The sequence below is a fragment of the Gorilla gorilla genome, chromosome 18 (assembly GCF_029281585.2).
Source record: "Gorilla gorilla gorilla isolate KB3781 chromosome 18, NHGRI_mGorGor1-v2.1_pri, whole genome shotgun sequence".
Lineage (NCBI taxonomy): Eukaryota > Metazoa > Chordata > Mammalia > Primates > Hominidae > Gorilla > Gorilla gorilla.
The window spans coordinates 98,387,264-98,407,671 of record NC_073242.2 but is presented as its reverse complement, the minus strand read 5'-3'; the positions used below and the strand labels follow the sequence as shown (position 1 = coordinate 98,407,671).

General features: G+C 45.0%; 1 protein-coding gene and 1 non-coding gene across 5 annotated transcripts in view; one reads left to right on the top strand and one right to left on the bottom strand.

Moving 5' to 3' along the window:
* Window positions 1-7,436: 7,436 nt before the first annotated feature.
* LOC115931178 (U6 spliceosomal RNA) lies at window positions 7,437-7,543 on the top strand. Its single transcript, XR_004067720.1, has one exon. It is a non-coding gene; the product is annotated as a U6 spliceosomal RNA (small nuclear RNA).
* A 6,537-nt stretch (window positions 7,544-14,080) lies between these two features.
* The window catches only part of UTP4 (UTP4 small subunit processome component), a 36,739-nt gene continuing 30,411 nt past the window's right edge, over window positions 14,081-20,408 (bottom strand). For all 4 annotated transcript variants that reach the window (XM_019011981.3, XM_055366272.2, XM_019011982.4 and 1 more), the window contains 4 exons: window positions 19,975-20,070; window positions 17,596-17,781; window positions 15,937-16,047; window positions 14,081-14,281 (listed from right to left, as the gene is read on the bottom strand). In XM_019011981.3, the coding sequence (XP_018867526.1) occupies window positions 14,165-14,281; window positions 15,937-16,047; window positions 17,596-17,781; window positions 19,975-20,070 (510 nt within the window). In that variant the 3' untranslated portion in view covers window positions 14,081-14,164. The remainder of the gene's footprint in view (window positions 14,282-15,936; window positions 16,048-17,595; window positions 17,782-19,974; window positions 20,071-20,408) is intronic.

The following is a 20,408-nucleotide window of genomic DNA, read 5'->3' as shown; positions in this document are numbered from 1 at the left end:
GTAAACTTGCTTGCTCATGAAGTGCACGTTGAGGCTCGTAAACCGTGGCCGTGCACCACTCTGTGAATGCATGTTCATGTGCAGGCAGAAACTTCTGAAGAGCCTCCTGTAAAAGAAGTTAAAATAATAAATGTAGAGGCTGGGAAGTGTCCAGAGCCCAAATGAAGAAAGAATTCAAAATGAGAAAAGTATCTTACCAAAAAAAAAATCATTACAGCAGAATCCTCTTTGCGATTAGTGGAGTCGGATTTTCCAAGCTGCAAATGTCAGCAAAACCTCAACCCTCCAGCCCTCTCCTAAATCAACTGCAGAGGCCAGCTTGCTGTTCCAGCAGGTCCCAATGTGCCCAAGTGCACCTGCGGTCACAGACATTCTGGCTCTGCTCCAGCTGAGGCGTGAGCCCCCAGAGGCCTGAGTTATGTGAAATTTCTGCTTATTAGAGAGTGTTTGGCAGCTGATTCCTTAGAGTATGAGTGCTATTTTTAACACTTTTGCATTTGTAATCACCCAGGAGTTGGGCACTTGAGGACACCTTTATTAGCAGAAGGGAAGTGCTGGGAATTCTCTGCAAGACTATCAAGACCTTTTTGCCAATAGAGCTGGAGTAAGTCACAGATATGCTAACAAATAGTGAGGGCACTTACATAAGACAGCAAGTTATATAACAAAATATTTAACCCTGGAAGTAGCTAATGGAGATAGATTGGTATTGGGATTACTTGATAATTTTTCCTTTAAAGATTATTTTCAGGCTGGACACGATGGCTCACGCCTGTAATCCCAGAGCTTTGGGAGGCCGAGGTGGGGGGATCACGAGGTCAGGAGATCCAGACCATCCTGGGCAACATGGTGAAACCCCATCTCTACTAAAAATACAAAAATTAGCTGGGCGTGGTGGCATGCACTTGTAGTCCCAGCTACTCAGGAGGCTGAGGCAGGAGAATCACTTGAACCCAGAAGGTGGAGGTTGCAGTGAGCCAAGATAGTGCCACTGCACTCCAGCCTGGGCGACAGAGCAAGACTCCATCTCAAAAAAAAAAAAAAGATTATTTTTAAATATGTCCATAAAAAAAAATCCCCCAACTGTGAAGCTGTATCTGCAAGGCCTTCCATCAGAACCGAAATGAACTTTTCAACATTGCCTTTCATCACTACCTTCAGATGAGCCCAACTCATTCAGTCAATGTCTCCCAATGATGTCTTGCACGTTGTCTAAGTCCTTCTTTCCAGATACCTCCTGCCTCCTCCGGCCGAATTCCCTTACCACCTAGCAAGCTTTCATTTCAGCTTTGCCTGACTACTCAGTTCATTGGGAATTTTCCTTTGAACAATTTAATTCTGTTCCTGGCTTGTTTGGCCAAGTAGATTATAAACTACAGGAGAGCAGGGACCACCCATCAACTTATATTTATTCCCCACTATTCGAAAAAGATTACCTTGCAGAGAAGGAACTCATTAAACATATGATTGATTGAAATTCAGTGCCTTCTGCGCTACAGTCCTTTCAAATAATTCCTCTGAAGGTTATTGGTTCCTTGCAGAGTGAAAATTACCATCTAGGAAATCTCAAGGAGTCAGTGGAAATCTACTTACTGTGGATAATGAAATCTGAAATAAAAAGAGAGCACATCTGTTTCCACAGTTTCTTAAGGACAGTGAGACAAGCTATGATCACTCTTTGAAGAGTCATGTTACTTTACCTCTGAAAAAAGGAAATGGCGGCCGGGCACAGTGGCTCACACCTGTAATCCCAGCACTTTGGGAGGCCGAGGCGGGCAGATCGCTTGAGGCCAGGAGTTTGTGACCAGCCTGGCCAACATGATGAAACCTTGTCTCTACTAAAAATACAAAAATTAGCCTGGTGTAGGGGTGCATGCCTATAATCCCAGCTACTCAGGAGGCTGAGGGACGAGAATCGCTTGAACTGAGGAGGCAGAGGTTATAGTGAGCCGAGATCACGCCATTGCACTCCAGCCTGGGCAACAGAGTGAGACTCTGTCTCAAAAAATAAATGAAAGGGCACGGTGGCTCATGCCTGTAATCCCAGCACTTTGAGAGGCCAAGGCGGGTGGATCACAAGGTCAGGAGATCGAGACCATCCTGGCCAACATGGTGAAACCCCGTTTCTACTAAAAATACAAAAATTAGCTGGGCGTGGTGGTGCGTGCCTATAATCCCAGCTACTTGGGAGACTGAGGCAGGAGAATCGCTTGAACCAGGGAGTTAGAGGTTGCAGTGAGCCGAGATTGCGCCACTGCACTCCAGCCTGGCGAAAGAGTGAGACTCCATCTCAAAAAGTAAATAACAAAATAAAAATAAAAATAAATAAAAAATAAAGGCTGGACACAGTGGTTCACACCTGCAATCCCAGTACTTTGGGAGGCTGAGGCGGGCTGATCATGAGGTCAGGAGATCGAGACTATCCTGGCTAACACGGTGAAACCCCATCTCTACTAAAAATACAAAAACCCCGTTTCTACTAAAAACACACAAAAAAATTAGCCGGGCTTGGTAGCATGCACCTGTAGTCCCAGCTACTCAGAAGGCTTAGGCAGGAGAATTGCTTGAACCTGGGAGGTGGAGGTTGCAGTGAGCCGAGATCGTGCTACTGCACTCCAGCCTGGGCGACAGAGCAAGACTCCATCTCAAATAAATAAATAAATGAGTACCCATTGCTGTTATTACCAGCTGACTTTCAGCAGCACCAACAATAAAACCTTTGATAGAAACTCTTGGCTGGGCACAGTGGCTCAAGCCTATAATCCTAGCATTTTGGGAGGCCGAGGCAGGAGGATCACTTGAGCCCAGACTGGGCAATGTGGCAAAACTCCATCTCTATAAAAAATACAAAAACTAACTGGGTGTGGTGGTGGGCACCTGTAGTCCTAGCTACTAGGGAGCCTAAGGTGGGAGGATCACTTGAGCCCAGGAGTTCAAGGCTGTAGTGGGCTGTGATCAGACCACTGCACTCCAGCCTGGGTGACACAGTGAGACCCTGTCTCAAAAAGAAGGAAGGAAGGAAGGAAGGGAGGGAAGGAGGGAGGGAGGGAAGAGAGAGGAAGGGAGACAGGCAGGCAGGGAGGGAGGGAGGGAAGAGAAGAGACAGGAAGAAAGGAGGGAGGGAAGGAAGGAAAGAAAGAAGGGAGGGAAAAGAAGAAAGAGGAAGGAAGGAAGGAAGAAAAAAAAAAAACTCTCCAGCTGCTAGTCTATACTTTATCTAGGAATGAGTATGCCATAACACCATTTGATGCCATGCTTAAAGGGCAAATGGCCAAATTAATTTCGGTGACAAACATCTTGTATAAAGCTACACTTTGGCTGAAAGACAGTATAGATTGCCAAGAGTCCGTCAAAGGAAAAGAATTAGTGGATCTGGGGCTGGTTCCAACGTTTGAGTATTGTGTAATTTCATAAGGAAGGAGGGCCTCAAGCAAAACTGCAGCCCTTAGCAAGCCTGAAGGTCACTGCCACAAAGGTGGCCTGATGCCAGAGGAATAAAAGCAGGAGCCACTCAATTACTACTAAGGAAGAAGCCAAAGGGAGAAATAAGCTTATAAAATAACTGATCCAACATCCAGCTTTGAAAAATTATCTATGCATAACTCTTCCCCACTTAGAAGACAGCAGGATCAGTTATCCTTTTCAATGAATAGTACTACTTTACCTTCCAGTAGAAATATCCTGCAATATATTTTCACTCCAGCACAAACATGTCACAAAAGAGAGAAAGGTGCATATGTCCTTTAGCTGATGCAAGCACATTTTTAATTCATCCCACCAAGATAAATCACTAACCATCTGAAACCCGCAAAAATGGATTAACGATCTCATACAGCATGACTATGAAAACCCACATCTGCTAACCACATTCCTAATAAGCAGCAGCTGGTGACAGTTTTGTAGCACTGAGACTTTTTAAAGGAAAATATTAGCAAGGACACACTAAATAGAAGTTTAGTTTCATCGAATCCACTTAGTTACGGAAAATCACCAGTGTTTTTTTTCTTTTTTTTATTGACAATCATGGAAATTACGTAATTTGTCATGAAATTCAAATAATATCTAAAAATAAAAGTCAGCCCAGCACGGTGGCTCACGCCTGTAATCCTAGCACTTTGGGAGGCCAAGGTGGGTGGATCATTTGAGGTCAGGGGTTCGAGACCAGCCTGGTCAACGTGGTGAAACCCTGTCTCCACTAAAAATACAAAAATTAGCCAGGCATGGTGGCAGGCGCCTGTAATCCCAGCTACTTGGGAAGCTGAGGCAGGAGAATCGCTTGAACCCGGGAGGCGGAGGTTGCAGTGGGCCATGATCGTGCCACTGCACTCAAGCCTGGGTGACAAAGCAAGACTGTCTCAAAAAAAATAAAAAAAAAAAATTAAATTAAAAGTCTACTTTCCCCCTTCACCAGTTCTTTTTTTTTTTTTTTTTTTTGAGATGGAGTCTCGCTCTGTCGCCCAGGCTGGAGTGCAGCGGCCTGATCTCAGCTCACTGCAAGCTCCGCCTCCTGGGTTCATGCCATTCTCCTGTCTCAGCCTCCCGAGTAGCTGGGACTACAGGCACCTGCCACCACGCCCGGCTATTTTATTTTTAGTAGAGACGGGGTTTCATCGTGTTAGCCAGGATGGTCTCGATCTCCTGACCTCGTGATGCGCCCGCCTTGGCCTCCCAAAGTGCTGGGATTACAGGCGTGAACTACCATGCCCGGGCTCTTTTTTTTTTTTTTTTTTTTTTGAGATGAAGTCTCCCTCTAGTTGCCCAGACTGGAGTGCAATGGCACCATCTCGGCTCACTGCAACCTCCGCTTCCTGGGTTCAAGCAATTCTCCTGCCTTAGCCTCCCGAGTAGCTGAGATTACAAATGCCTGCCATCATGCCCAGCTAATTTTTGTATTTTTAGTAGAGACGGGGTTTTACCATGTTGGCCAGGCTGGTCTCGAATTCCTGACCTCAGGCGATACGGCTGCCTTGGCTTCCCACAGTGCTGGGATTACAGGTGTGAGCCACCACACCCAGCCTGGAGATAGAATCTTTAAAGAGGTAACTGAGTTAAAATGAGGTCACTGGGGTGGGCCCTAATCCAGTTTGACTGTTTTCCTTATAAGAGGAGATGAGGGCAGAGATACATGCATGGAGGGAAGACCATGGGAAGATGAAGGGAGAAGATGGTCATTTACAAGGCAAGGAGAGAGGCCTCAGAAGAAACCAATCCAGCCTGGCGTGGTGGCTCATGCCTGTAACCACAGCACATCAGGAGGCAGGAGGATCACTTGAGTCCAGGAGTTTGACACCAGCCTGGGCAATATAGCAAGACCTCGTCTCTACAAAAAAACAAAAAGCTAAAAAACAAGGCCAGGCACGATGGCTCACGTCTGTAATCTCAGCACTTTGGGAGGCTGAGGCTGGCAGATCACTTGAGGTCAAGAATTCAAGACCAGCCTGGCCAACATGGTAAAACTCCATCTCTACTAAAAATACAAAAATTAGCTGGGCATGGTGTTGCATGGTTGTAATCCCAGCTACTCAGGAGGCTGAGGTAGGAGAATCACTTGAACCTGGAAGGTGGAGGTTGCAGTGATCCAAGATCGCTCCACTGCACTCCAGCCTCGGCAACAGAGTGAGACTCTGTCTCAAAACAACCACCACCACCAAAAACAAAAAAACAAACGAAAAATCCTGCTGACACCTTGATCTCAATCTCAGACCTTTAGCCTCCAGAACTATGAGAAAATAAAGTTCTGGTCTGGCACAGTGGCTCACGCCTATTATCCCAGCACTTTGGGAGGCCAAGGCAGGTGGATTGCTTGAGTTCAGGAGTTCTAGACCAGCCTGGGCAACATAGTGAGACCCCATCTCTACAAAAAAATAGATCCTTGATTAAAAAAACAAAAAAGAAAAAGGCCAGGTGCGGTGGCTCGTGCCTGTAATCCCAACACTTTGGGAGGCCGAGACGGGTGGATCACTTGAGATCAGGAGTTTGAGACCAGCCTGACCAACATGGTGAAACCCCGTCTCTACTAAAAATACAAAAATTAGCTGGGTGTGGTAGCACACACTTATTACCCCAGCTACTTGGGAGGCTGAGGCAGGAGAAGTGCTTGAACCCTAGAGGCAGAGGCTGCAGTGAGCTGAGATCGTGCCACTGCACTCCAGCCTGGGCATCAGAGTGAGACTCTATTCCAAAAAAAAAAAAAAGAAAGAAAAAGAAAAAATGACAGTTTGGGCTATTAAAAAAAAAATTAGCCAGGTGTAGTGGCGCACACCTGTAGTTCTAGCTACTCAGGATGCTGAGGCCGGAGGATTGCTTGAGCCCAGGGGTTACAGCTGCAATGAGTCAAGATTGAGCAACTGCAATCCAGCCTGGGCAACAGAGCCAGACCCTGTCTCCAAAAAAAAAAAAAAGAAGTTATGTTGTTGAAGCCATCCCAATAGTGCTTTGTTATGGCAGCCCTAACACAGACCCCACGTCACCTACACAACAGCCTGTTTTTTGCCTCCCTAACTTCCAGTCTCTTCTGCCCCTTACACAAATGGGCATTTTTACTGTCATTCCGTTGAATGTGTGAGTGACTCACAGCTGTGTTTTCCACTGAATGAAAATTCTGGACCACAGACTGGAAGGCCCACCCCAACTGGTCTTATTTCTCACTACATGTTGGCTGAAGGACTCTGTATCCAAAACAACTTGTCTTTTCCACATACTTTCCTAAACTGCTTAGCTTCCTTCTGTGGAAACCACTCTATTGTGTGTGTGGTGTGTGTGTGTGTCTGTGTGTCAGGGTCTTGCTCTGTTCTCAGGCTGGAATGCAATGGTGTGGTCCCAGGTCACTGCAGCCTCAACCTCCCAGGCTCAAGTAAGTCTCCCACCTCAGCCTCTCGAGTAGCTAGGAAACACAGGCATGTGCCACCACATCTGGCTAATTTTTAAAAAATGTTTTCGTAGAGATAGGGTCTCACTGTGTTGCCCAGGCTGGTCTCAAGTTCAAGGAATCCTCCTGCCTTGGTCTCCCAAAGTGCTGGGGTTACAGGCATGAGCCACTGTGCCTGACCTCATGTAGCATGACTGATCTACTTGCTTCTCTCCCCTTCTAGGCGGTATAGTTCTTGAGGGCTGAGGCTGTATTTTTCTTCTGTTTTTGGTGAGTTGCATATAGTAGCCACTCAATAAATGTATAACTGTTACTAAATTCTATAACTTCCTAAAGACAATGAACTGACACAAAGCTAAGCCTGAACATCTAGATCTGTGCTGGTCAATATGAAAGCTATTAGCACATGTAGCTATTTAAATTAAAATTAAAAATTCTGGCCAGGCATGGTGGCTCACACCTGTAATCCCAACACTTTGGGAGGCTGAGGCAGGCAGATCACCTGAGGTTAGGAGTTCCAGCCTGGCCAACATGGTGAAACCTTGTCTCTACAAAAAATATAAAAATTGTGCTCACTTCAGCAGCACATATACTAAAATTGGAACGATACAGAGAAGATTAACGTGGCCCCTGAGCAAGGATGACACGCAAATTCGTGAAGCGTTCCATATTTTTTGCAAACCATCCAAAAGACCACCACCCGCCGGACAGTGGATGGCAAAGTGGTGTCTGAGACCAACGACACCAAAGTTCTGAGGCATTAAGCCAGCAGAAGCAGGGTACCCTTTGAGGAGCAGGAGGCCAATAAAAAGTTCAGAGTTAAAAAAAATATATATATATATACACACACACACACACATATATATGTATGTGTATATATATATATATATAAATTAGCCGGGCATGGTGGCGCATGCCTGTAATCCCAGCTACTTGGGAGGCTGAGGCAGGAGAATCGCTTGAAGCCAGGAGGTGGAGGTTGCAGTGAGCCAAGATGGTGCCACTGCACTCCAGCCTGGGCGACAGAGTGAGACTCCGTCTCAAAAAATAAATAAATAAATAAAACAGAAATGTTTTCTATTTGTGCTATGCCGTAAGATAGTTACTAGGCACATGTGACTACTGAGCACTTGCAATGTTGCTAGTGTGACTAAGAACAGAATTTTTTTTTTTTGAGACGGAGTCTTGCTCTGTTACCCAGGCAGGAGTGCAGTGGTGCGATTTCGGCTCACTGCAACCTCTGCCTCCCAGGTTCAAGCGATTCTCCTGCTTCAGCCTCCTGAGTAGCTGGGATTACAGGCGCACACCACCATGCCTGGCTAATTTTTGTATTTTTAGTAGAGGCAGAGTTTCACCAAGTTGGTCAGGCTGGTCTTCAACTCCTGACCTCGTGATCCGCCCACCTCAGCCTCCCAAGGCACTTGGGATTACAGGCATGAGTCACCTTATGCTGGCTTCGAACTCCTGACCTCATGATCCACCCGCCTCGGCCTCCCAAAATGCTGGGATTACAGGTGTGAGCCACCGTGCCCAGCCTTACTTATTTATTTTTGATACAGGGGTCTCACTCTGTCACCCAGGTTGGAGTGCAGTGGCATGATCTCTGCTCACTACAACTTCCACCTCCCAGGCTCAAGCAATTCTCCCACCTCAGCCTCCCAAGTAGCTGAGATTATAGGCATGCGCCACTACACCCAGCTAATTTTTGTATTTTTAGTAGAGACGGGGTTTCATGGTGCCCAGGCTGGTCTCAAACTCCTGAGCTCAGGTGATTCATCCGGCTTGGTCTCCCAAAGTGCTGCGATTACAAGCATGAGCCACCACGCTTGGCCTACTTTTCTATCATCACAGAAAGTTTATTGGACAGTGCTGATCTACGTCATAAAATACCTTGAAATACTAAAAGAAAAAGACAACACGGCTGGGCACGGTGGTTCACGCCTGTAATCCCAGCACTTCGGGAGGCCAAGGTGGGCGGATCACGAAGTCAGGAGCTCGACACCATCCTGGCTAACACGGTGAAACCCCGTCTCTACTAAAAATACAAAAAATTAGCCAGGCATGGTGGCAGGCGCCTGTAGTCCCAGCTACTCAGGAGGCTGAGGCAGGAGAATGCCTTGAACCCGGGAGGCGGAGCTGGCAGTGAGCCAAGACCGCGCCACTGCACTCCAGCCTGGGTGACAGAGTGAGACTGTCTCAAAAAAAAAACCAGAAAGAAAGAAAAAGACAACACATTAGGGGAAAAAAAAGGAGAAAGGGTTATGAATATGTAATTCATGCAATTGGCCAAACAGCCAAACACATAAAGTGAGCAACCTCATTAGTAAACAGGGAAATGCAGAGTAAAATGAGATAGCATTTTTCACCCATTGGATAGGCTAAAATTAGTCTGCCAATACATTGGTAAGGAATAAGGAAACAAATACTTTCAAACACTGCTGATGGGAAAACAGCCAGTACGAAGGCCAAATAAAAGTGAAAGAAAATGGACACAGTTATGAGCCACACCCAGGAATTGGCCCAAGAAACACCCAGACATGAGCAGGAGACAATGTCCTAGATTGTACATTACTACACTCTATATGACTAACACAAAAGACTGCCCACATAACTCAATATTACAGCTAGATCAAGTGCTCCAACACCTTCCCTGTAGCCCACGAAACGGAAAATACTTTGTGTATCATGCCTGCTAATCATCATGTTACAGGAAAGGGGTCCCAATCCAGACCCCAAGAGAGGGTTCTTGGATCTTACGCAAGAAAGAATTCAGGGCGAGTTGGTAAAGTGAAAGCAAGTTTATTAAGAAAGTGAAGGAAAGCCAGAGCAGCCCCAAGGCTGGTTGCCCATTTTTATGGTTCTTTTCTTTTTTTTTTTGGAGACACAGCCTCACTCTGCCGCCAGGCTGGAGTGTAGTGGTGCGATCTCGGCTCACTGCAACCTCTGCCTGCCCAGTTCAAGTGATTCTCCTGCCTCAGCCTCCCTAGTAGCTGGGACTATAGGTGTGTGCCACCATGCCCAGCTAATTTTTGTTTTTTTTTTTTAGTAGAGACGGGGTTTCACCAAGTTGGCCAGGTTGGTCTGGAACTCCTGACCTCAGGTGATCCGCCCACCACAGCCTTCCAGAGTGCTGATATTACAGGCATGAGCCACCGCACCCAGCCTTTTATGGTTATTTCTTGATGATATGCTAAGCAAGGAGTGGATTATTCATGCCTTCCCTTTTTAGACCATATACGGTAACTTCCTGACGTTGCCATGGCATGTGTAAACTGTCATGGCGCTGGTGGGAGTGTAGCAGTGAGGACGACCGGAGGTCACTCTTGTTGCCGTCTTCGTTTTGGTGGGTTTTAGCTGGCTTCTTTACTGCAACCTGTTTTATCAGCAAGGTCTTTATGACCTGTATCTTGTGCCGACCTCCTATCTCATTCAGTGACTTATAATGGCTTAACTGTCTGGGAATGCAGCCCAGTAGGTCTCAGCCTCATTTTACCTAGCTCCTATTCAAGATACATTTGCTTTGGTTCAAATGCTTCTGACAATCATATTTATGATTAGGTTCCTATAACTGAGATAGTGGGGGAATAAGCTGAAGAATGCCACCTTGGCCTCTAACAAATCAATGTGTGACTATGGGAAAAATTACCTCTTCCCTTCTTGATCTCCCATTTCCACGACTGTAAAAATGAGACTGGCCGGGTGCGGTGGCTTACACATGAAATCCCAGCACCTTGGGAGGCCGAGGTGGGCAGATCACTAGGTCAGGGGATTGAGACCATCCTGGCCAACATGCTGAAACCCCGTCTCTACTAAAATACAAAAAATTAGCTGGGCATGGTGGTGGGCACCTGCAGTCCCAGCTACTCGGGACTGAGGCAGGGGAATCGCTTGAATCTAAAAGGCGAATGTTGCAGTGAGCCGAGATCACACCACTGCACTCCAGCCTGGTGACAGAGCAAGACTGTCTCAAAAAAAAAAAAAAAAAAAAGAAAGAAAAAAAAAGGAAAAAAAATGAGACTGAGAGTCACGTTTCTTTTACAAACTCCTGCTTCATCTCCACCCAGTAGGAATAACTTCATTTTTATCTACAGCATACATTGTGGTTCGGTATTAAGTACCATTTAAAGAAAGGTTGATGCTCAAAAGAAAGCCTAAAAACCCCCAAATTTGATGGTCTCTATGTTCCAATATTCCAAGATTTTAGTTCTTCTTAGTTGAATTTGCTATACTCTCCACAGTACATGTGAATTATCCATTCAGAGATTAGTTTACTAACCAGTACATGAGAACAGTGAATTTTTAAAGCATTTGAGTCAGATTGGCAAAAAAGACCTTTCCTGGGCTGGTTTCAAATCAGAATTTTTCTGTAGAACCCAAGAATGAGCAGAGGTATGCAAAATGGCCAAAACAGAAACATAACACCAAGAGGGAAACATTTTAAATGTCTAGGTTACACAAACCCCCAAAGTAAAAACACCCTGAAACCCATGCACTAAAGCGGTCCCCTTTTTTAATACTGGTTTTCCTTCCCTTCCCTTCCCCTCACATCCCCTCACCTCCTCTCCCCTCTCCCACAGTCCCTTCCCCTCACATTCCCTCCCCTCCTTTCCCCTCCCTTCCCTTCCCTCAATTTCTCTAACTTGCCCTAGTCAGTTTCTGCTTCATTTGTATTCCAAGTTTTCTACTTCGGAAGAATTTCAAGGCCCAAAGCACTTACTTCCCATACCATTTAAGGAAGTACAAATCACTGGCTGGAAAAGTTGAAAAGGAATGCTTTCTACTTTCAGAACTTTTAGTTCCTCATTCAGATGATCTGTGGGCTCTCTCTGTGAGAATTACATCCTCCACAACCCACAAGATTTTAGAATTTAAGTAAGTCAAGCCATAAACTAGATTCCAGTTGACAAGGATTCTCTGAATTTACAGCTTTACGAGTGAAAAGCAAGTGAGTTAATTTATTATTTTATTTTGAGATGGAGTCTCGCTCTGTGCGATCTTGGCTCACTGCAATCTCTGCCTCCCAGGTTCAAGCAGTTCTCCTGCCTCAGCCTCCCAAGTAGTTGGGATTACAGGCGTGTGCCACCATGCCTGGCTAAGTTTTGTATTTTTAGTAGAGATGGGGTTTTGCCATGTTGGCCAGGCTGGCTTGAACTCCTGAACCTCAAGTGATCTGTCTGCCTTGGCCTCCCGAAGTGCTGGGATTACAGGTGTGAGCCACTGCACCGGGCCACAAGTGAGTTACTATTTAAGGCATCCTAGCCTCCATCTGTTCACAAGTATTCAGTGTAGACCAGCAACTTGAACTTGTCATTTCAACCACTTAAAACATTTCTTAGAAAGGACAGAATCTTCAGTAAACTAAAAAGGTCCCTAATAGTCCAGTCTAATCCAGACTGGAAAATATACCTTACAGAAAAAAATTTATTCAACAAGAGGCAAGTTTTTTTTTTACACAGGTGATCTAAAAAGTTGCAGGTATTTTGTTTTCTTTGAGAGAGGGTCTCAAAAAAATCTAGGCTAGAGTGCAGCGGCGTGCTCAGGGATCACTGCAGCCTCTTCCTCCTGGGCTCAAGCAATCCTCCCACCTCAGCCTCCTGAGAAGCTGGGACTACAGGTGCTTGCCACCACGCCTGGCTAATTTTTGTATGTTTTGTAGGGATGGAGTTTCATCATGTTGCCCAGGCTGGTCTCAAAGTCCTTGGTTCAAGCTATTTGCCAGTCTCAGCCTCCCAAAGTGCTGGGATTACAGCCATGGCGCCCAGCAGGTATTTGTTTAAATTACTCCTATCACTGTAAAACCTAACAGGTGGGGCAGAGGCAAAGACATCCATTATAAATCTTATCATATTTGTTCTTTCTTATCAAACCTAAAATAGGCTGTCCTTTATGTGATAAATTATTGGGCTCTGTTTATCTCTCTTATAACCTCTCTCTCTCTGTTAATTCTCCCCCCAAACATCTACCTTAAATCCTCATTTATTTTCCCTTTCCAGAATAGAGGGTGGGGCTAATCATAGCAAAATGTCTTTCACCAACCCTTCATTCATGATGTCATCAGAACCCACACACTTCTCTGCCCACACTTCAGCCCTCCATCCCCAAAACAAACAAACGAAAACCACACAAACTGGGTTTACGCAGGCATGCAACAGAATACATCCCGAGAAGGGAAAGAAATCTATCTGCTCAGTTTAGTTAACTAGAGTTCTTCACTTTCTAATTTAAAGATCACATTAAAACTGGCCAGTTGATAACACACGTGGGAATAACAATGTCAGAGCAGGTAGGAGAATGAAAAATGTGAAATACATGGTGGGCTCTCGGGTCCCCATCTCTACTCTTAATCCCTAACAAAATTCCTGCCCAGTGTTTCCTTACCTTTTTTTTTTTTAAAAGAGACAGGGTCTCACACTATGTTGCCCAGGCTGGAGTGCAGTGGCTACTCACCAGTATGATCATAGCACACTATGGTCTCAAGCTCCTGGGCTCCAGTGAGCCTCCCGAGTAGCTGGGACTACTGATGTGTGCCCAGCTCCTATATCTTTTTTTCATATTGTATTTCTTTAGGGATAGGGTCTCCCTATGTTGCCCAGGTTGGTCTCTGGACTCAAGTGATGCTCCCACCTCGGCCTCCTAAAATGCTGGGATTACAGGCATGAGCCACCATGCCTGGCCCTTCCATACCTTTTGAAACCAGCATATAACAGGTAAAAAGGCAGTTAATGGGACGGATAACCCAAGCTTTTTTTACTTTTAAATAAAATTAACGGCTGTCAAAGGTCAAAGGCATCTATTTTTTAGATGGAGCACTCCCTTATAATGCTGGAGTTGAAATTCTTCCTTGAACTCTAAGGCTGATTATGGTTATTAGTGGTCAGGCTATCCTGGGTAAGTAATTACGATCCTCTGCCCTCCAGGGCGAGGATGGGCAGATTCCTACGCAGTTGCATGGGCTGGGGGCTGGCAGGAAGTGAAGGCTATCAGCTCTCTGAAGCCTTAGGCATGTAATAGGGAACAGAACACAAATATCTTTTCTTCTGAGATTGCGGCCTACAGAATAAGCAGGACTCAATCAACATTAGATGAGTTTGTAGCTACTGAGCACACTATCCCCAATACAAATACCTCATTTGGAATTTCCATTCATTTTCATTCAATGAAGGGAAATGACTGTCCATTATTTTGGAAGAAAACATTTATAATGACTAGTCCTCAAGAATAACTTGTTTTATTACCATGATTTGTGAAAAGCAACAGGGTAGACAGTTCAAGGAAGGACACAGACAGTGCCCTGTTTTAGGTTCCAAATTTCTTCTTTTTAATGGGTGGTGGGAGCTGAGCAATGATGTCATCCAGAGGCCGTTCTACTGCCACGAGTGTTCTTTCATCCAAAAGATCCATGAAGAGTAGAGGCTGCAGAGGGATGATAATTATTCTACCAGGACTTAGGATCCAGGGCTAGTCCTGAAAGAACTGACTGTAGGTAGACACCATCTAAGCTAAAAGGTTAGCCTAGTTCAAGGCTCAAATGATTTAAATTTCTTGACAATCTTTCCTGCCCTGGGACTCAAAATAGTTGGAATGCCTAAAAGCTTTTTTTTTAAATTTTTTAGAGATGGGGGTCTTGCTATGTTGCCTAGGCAGGAGAGCAGTGGTCATTCATAGACATGATCAACATGCACTGAAGCCCTGAACTCCTGGGCAATCATCCTGCCTCAGTCTCCTGAGTAGCTGGGACAACAGGTAGGTGTGCACGGCTGCGCCTGGCTCAAGATTGGGAGCCATTTTTTTTTTTTTTTTTTTTTTTTTTTTTTGAGACTGAGTCTCGCTCTGCCGCCCAGGCTGGAGTGCAGCGGCGCAATCTCGGCTCACTGCAAGCTCCGCCTCCCGGGTTCACGCCATTCTCCTGCCTCAGCCTTCCGGGTAGCTGGGACTACAGGCACCCACCACTACGCCTGGCTAATTTTTTGTATTTTTAGTAGAGATGGGGTTTCACCGTGTTAGCCAGGATGGTCTCGATCTCCTGAACTTGTGATCCGCCCACCTTGGCCTCCCAAAGTGCTGGGATTACAGGCGTGAGCCACTGTGCCCGGCCAAGATTGGGAGCTTTTAACTAAGTTCACTCATAAAAGGTCTCAGCAGGATTTTTTTACATTTCTCTGGATAGAAAATCTATGCTTCTTATATCTCAAGAATCAATGTTAAGCAAGGACTTTAAAGCCTAAGTTCTTTTTTTTCTAAGACAGAATCTCGATGTTACCCAGCCTGGAGTGCAGTGGTGCAATCATACTCACTGCAGCCTTGAACTCCTGAGCACAAGCTATCCTCCCATCTCAGCCTCTTGAGCAGCTGGGACTACAGGCATGCTCCACCACACCTAGCTAATTTTTGTATTTTTTTTTTTTTTTTGGTAGAGACAGGGTCTCACTATGTTGCCCAGACTGGTCCTGAACTCCAGCCTCAACCTCCTAAAGTACTGAGATTACAGGCGTGAATCACCATACCCAGTCTAAGGCAACTGACAACTGGCAAGCTACAAATGCATCAAGAAGCTAATCACATTTGAGTCATTTGAGTAATGAGTAATTTACAGAACTCTCCTTTTTTTTTTTTTTGTTAATAGTGATGGGGTTTCACCATGGTGCCCAGGCTGGTCTTGAATTCCTGGGCTGAGGAGATCCACCTGCCTTGGCCTCCCAAAGTGCTGGGATTACAGGTATGAGCTACCAAGCCCAGCTTGCTTGACATTTATCCTATGGAACACTCCAACAAGTAAAATTTAAAGCCAGCTCTCATGCCAACAAAGACTCTACCCTCAGCACCAACATTTCTCACTACTTACGCATTTCATTTTGGTTAAGTATGATGTGCCTGCCTCTAACCTACTAAGGCAAGAACAATAAAACATATATAAGGGACAGCCAGCCTCAAAAAGGTGACTTGTCTCCCACAAGCCAGGTTCTCTGCATGGAAACTGAAGGTGCTCTTATCTTCCGACTGTGGAGTTTATTACATTTTGGTATCACAAAGGAACCAACTATCCAGAATAAAAACACAAGATGTTTTACCTTATATATCTTAGAAATTTTAAAAGCATGAGCTGTGCGCCTCCGGACGACATCTGATTCATTCGTGGGAGGAAATGGATTGTAGAGTAAGGTTTTGTCATTTGGAAGGGGCTAAAAAAACAAAGACACATTGTTTAAATGGTTACTTTTATTGGGCTTCTGCAGACCAAAGATCTGTAGTGCATTTTGAGCCCAACATCATCTTCTAACCATCATATATATTCAGTACCTCCCTGACATTCGTTAATTCAGGAAAACAGCTGTAGCCATGATACCTCTATTCAGAAAAACTAGAGGGGAAGAAAAGAAGAAAAGGAGAGAGAGGGAGAAAGAGCTGAAGCTACTCTTGCAGCCACACTGCAGAGGGTGGGAGTATGAGGCAAAGAGAGCTTGTTAACTCCATGCAGCAAGATCAAAGGGCCCTTCTGGGGCTTCTGGCCTGTCTCATCAGTATCACTTTGTCAGAAAGGAACAAACTGGCAAGTGCAGGAGCTCAGCCCACACAGGGTCTGTGCTTTCTAGACTCTCCCCCAACCAGATCACAGACTGGACAAGTGACTGAAGTTCTCCCCAGGCAAAACCTCAACACAAACCACCCCTGCTGATGTCACTGACACCTCGAGGTGGCCTCTGGCCAAAGAAATGATATTTTGTCTCTGACTTCCTGGGAAATAGCTATGCCTACTATAAGGAAGCGATGAACTTAAAGCCAATGCTTTGGAAAAAATGATCTGGGCTCAATTACAAAGAGGCAAGAGAGTGGGAGGAGACCTTCCTGTATCACTCATCTGGCAGAAGGCACTTGTCAGCCAGCTCTGCTTCCCACACCCAGAGGTCGCAGGGCCCACGAGATGATTCCAGTGACACATCCCCGTGCACACCTCCTTTAGAGCCATCTGCTGCTTTCCCCCATGTTCCTTCCACCCCCACCTTCACAAATACACCAAAACACCGTGTGATGGTTGTAATCTAAGCCCAAAGTGCAGGACAGGCACGGCCACAATGCTCCTAGGAAACAAAGCACCTGCCCAGAAAAGCCATATAAATTCAGGGTGAATCAAAACAGCAGCTGGCAAAGAGGACGGAATCTAAAACTGAAGAAAATGCTCGTATCCCATGTAAATCACAGCCATGAAGAATTTTCCTAGCTGGGTTTTTCGAAGATGTTAAGACCAATTCCTCAAGCCTGCAGACAGCGTTTTAGTAGCTTTAGCCAAGGGGCACAGAGGTCAAAACCTCAGCCTGTACCTCCTTTAATGAAACCAGGTTATTCAGATACCCCAGAGTTCAAAGTTGAAAGCAAGTTAGCCAAATCAATGATACTTCCGGATGAGGGTCACCTTCTGAATACTGGCCTAATCACTTTTCTGTGTAAGATTTATGTGCTTACTCGCAAAGTAGACAAATGGTCAAATCAGCAAAAGCCAGTACACAAAGGCCAGCCCCTTCCCTGAGAGCCTCCCGAAGAACTGTGGGAACACAAACCAGGGAATCTGTAAAACAAAAGCCCCTCTCCTCCAAGAAATGTACTAGCTACCTTTATTCTGATTTACTAGCTACCTTTATTCTGAGTCTCCGTCCTCTTACCTTATTGTACTTGTTGCTTTTAGAACTTTAAGATTCAGAAGAAGATTTGGGAGGTAGCAGTGAAGAACTCACCAATGACTTGTCAATGATGCAGAACATGTAGGCATCATGGAGAAGGATGTGCATCGGTCTCTTGGGATGAAAACTGATGTGTGTGATAGGAGTATCCCTTTGGAGCCAAAGGTGGTGAAAGCCCTGCTTCTGGACAGTCCGGCTCCAATCTGTATACTGTTTGTCTGGGATGCTGTACTCAAATATCTGAGGGAGGACATGACATAGAGAAATGCAGGCTGGTACTCAGAAAGACCAGAAGGGCATTCTCATTCCTAACCAGAAAGTATCTATACAAAGCTTCAACTGTATTATATTCATTCTATGCTCTCCCAACACTTTTTTTTTTTTTTGAGATGGAGTCTCACTCTGCCGCACAGGCTGGAGTGTAGTGGCGTGATCTCCGCTCACTGCAAGCTCCGCCTCCCCGGTTCAAGCCATTCTCCTGCCTCAGCCTCCCAAATAGCTGGGACTATAGGCGCCCATGAGTACGCCCGGCTAATTTTTTGTATTTTTAGTAGAGACGGGGTTTCACCGTGTTAGCCAGGATGGTCTTGATCTCCTGACCCGTGATCTGCCCGCCTCAGCCTCCCAAAGTGCTGGGATTACAGGCGTGAGCCACCGCGCCCTGCCCATCTTTTCAGAGCTATTTTATGCACATAATATGTAGTGTCCTGTATCTTGCTTTTCTTGCTCAGTGTTATATCATGGAGACTGACCCACATTAACACACATATATATCGGTCATGCCCATTCTGAAACACAGAATAGTCCACTCATTTTATCCATGTATCATGATTTACTTATCCACTCTGCTTAATGGACATTAGCTTGTTTCATATCTTTGTCTACTACAAACAAAGCTGCAATGAACTGTCTCTGTATAAATGTCTTTTTGCACAGCTAGAAGCATATATATCTATATATAGATCTATATATAGATACGTATCTATATATAGATCTATATATAGATATATATATATAAAAAGAATGATTAGAACTGAAATTTCTAAGTCAAAGACCATGTGGACTTTAAAATTTTTAAGGTATTGCCAAAATGTCCTCCAAAAGGGTTAGGATAGTTTACACAATGTGTGAGAGTACTGTTTCCCTAAACCTTCAGAACACTGTATATTATCAAGTCTTTGATCTTTCCTAATCTAACAGATATAAAAAACTTCCCATCAGTTTTACTTTCAGAAGCACTTAAGGGATTAAGTGCCAGTAAAAGGTGTCATGGGGGAAATTATCATTATGTGTGACAAAGGCAAAGATGTGTGGCTTCACTACTCTTTCAGTCTTTGGTCAAGGACTCAAATCTATAAAACTGAGAGATTTCACTTTTTGGACAGTGCGTGTGTGCATGTGTGAGTGTAAAAACTGACCATCAGCCACCATCAGGTGGTGGCTCAAGCCTGTAATCCCAGCACTTTGGGAGGCCGAGGTGGGCGGATCACAAGGTCAGGAGATCGAGACCATCCTGGCTAACATGGTGAAACCCCATCTCTACTAAAAATACAAAAAATTAGCCGGGCGTGGTGGCGGGCACCTGTAGTCCCAGCTACTCGGGAGGCTGAGGCAGGAGGATGACATGAACCCGGAAAGCGGAGCTTGCAGTGATCGGAGATCGCGCCACTGCACTCCAGCCTGGGTGACAGAGCGAGACTCTGTCTCAAAAAAAAAAAAAAAAAAAAAAAACTGACCATCAAAGCAGTAAGCATCATTTGCCTAGCAGTCTACTTAAATGTGTTTCCTGGATTACATTTAATCTTCCCAACAGCTCAGTGAGGTAGATATTAACATCTCCAATTTTACAGATGAATTATTGATAACTTCCTAATATAATTATTGATAACTTCCTAATATATTCCACAGCCCAGGTTTTTTTTTTTTTAAAGATCTCCTTATAATCACAATCTCCTTACAAACTGGTATAGAAAAAAGTAGATTAGGTTCTAATTTTGGCTGAGATTAGGTACCTGATCTTATTAGGGCTTGATTTCCTCATCGGCAAGCGTAAAGGTGAATGATACAATCTTTCAGTCACTTTCAACTCTCAAAATCTTATTCCATCCCATATCCAGTTTAATACCCAAGCCCATGTCATCTCTCCTCTAAAACAATCAGGAAAATGAGTACTTCAAAATTCCTCCTCCCTCTTGTGACTCTTTACTCTAGAATCTTAGTGCTTCTCCATTTAAATTGCATCCCATCAAACCAATGCATACTGCTGGCCTATGATGAGCCCAGACCGGCAAGGAAGCTTTACTTCACACAGGAGAAAACTACCTTATATCCTCCAACACCTTCAAAAAAAAGCTCCCCGCAACTGCCCAATATTCCAGCTTCTAGGTTACTATCCAGCAGGAAGGGATTAGAAAGCACTGGAATCTCCCTTACCTGCTGGTCCGAATGAGCGATGACAAGGTTGTTGGTATTGGGGGCAATAGCCATAGCAGTCACTGGGAAATTGTAAGCAGGCACCGTGCAGTGAAGCTGGGAACAAATAACAGACACAAGTGGCAACTCAAAGTGACACTTTTCCTCAGCAAAGATTGAATGGTCTAGGTCAGGGGTTTAAATACTGCTCCTCATAATTCAAAAGGGTTCTAGGGAAGTTCCAAAAATTTCAGGCATTTCCCCAACCAATGAACTTTCATTTCTTTTTTTTTTTGAGATGGAGTTTCGCTCTTGTCACCCAGGCTGGAGTGCAGTGGCGTGATCATCAGCTCACTGCAACCTCTGCCTCCCGGGTTCAAGTGATTCTCCTGCCTCAGCCTCCCAAGTAGCTGGGATTACAGGCGCCTACCACCACACCCGGCTAATTTTTTGTT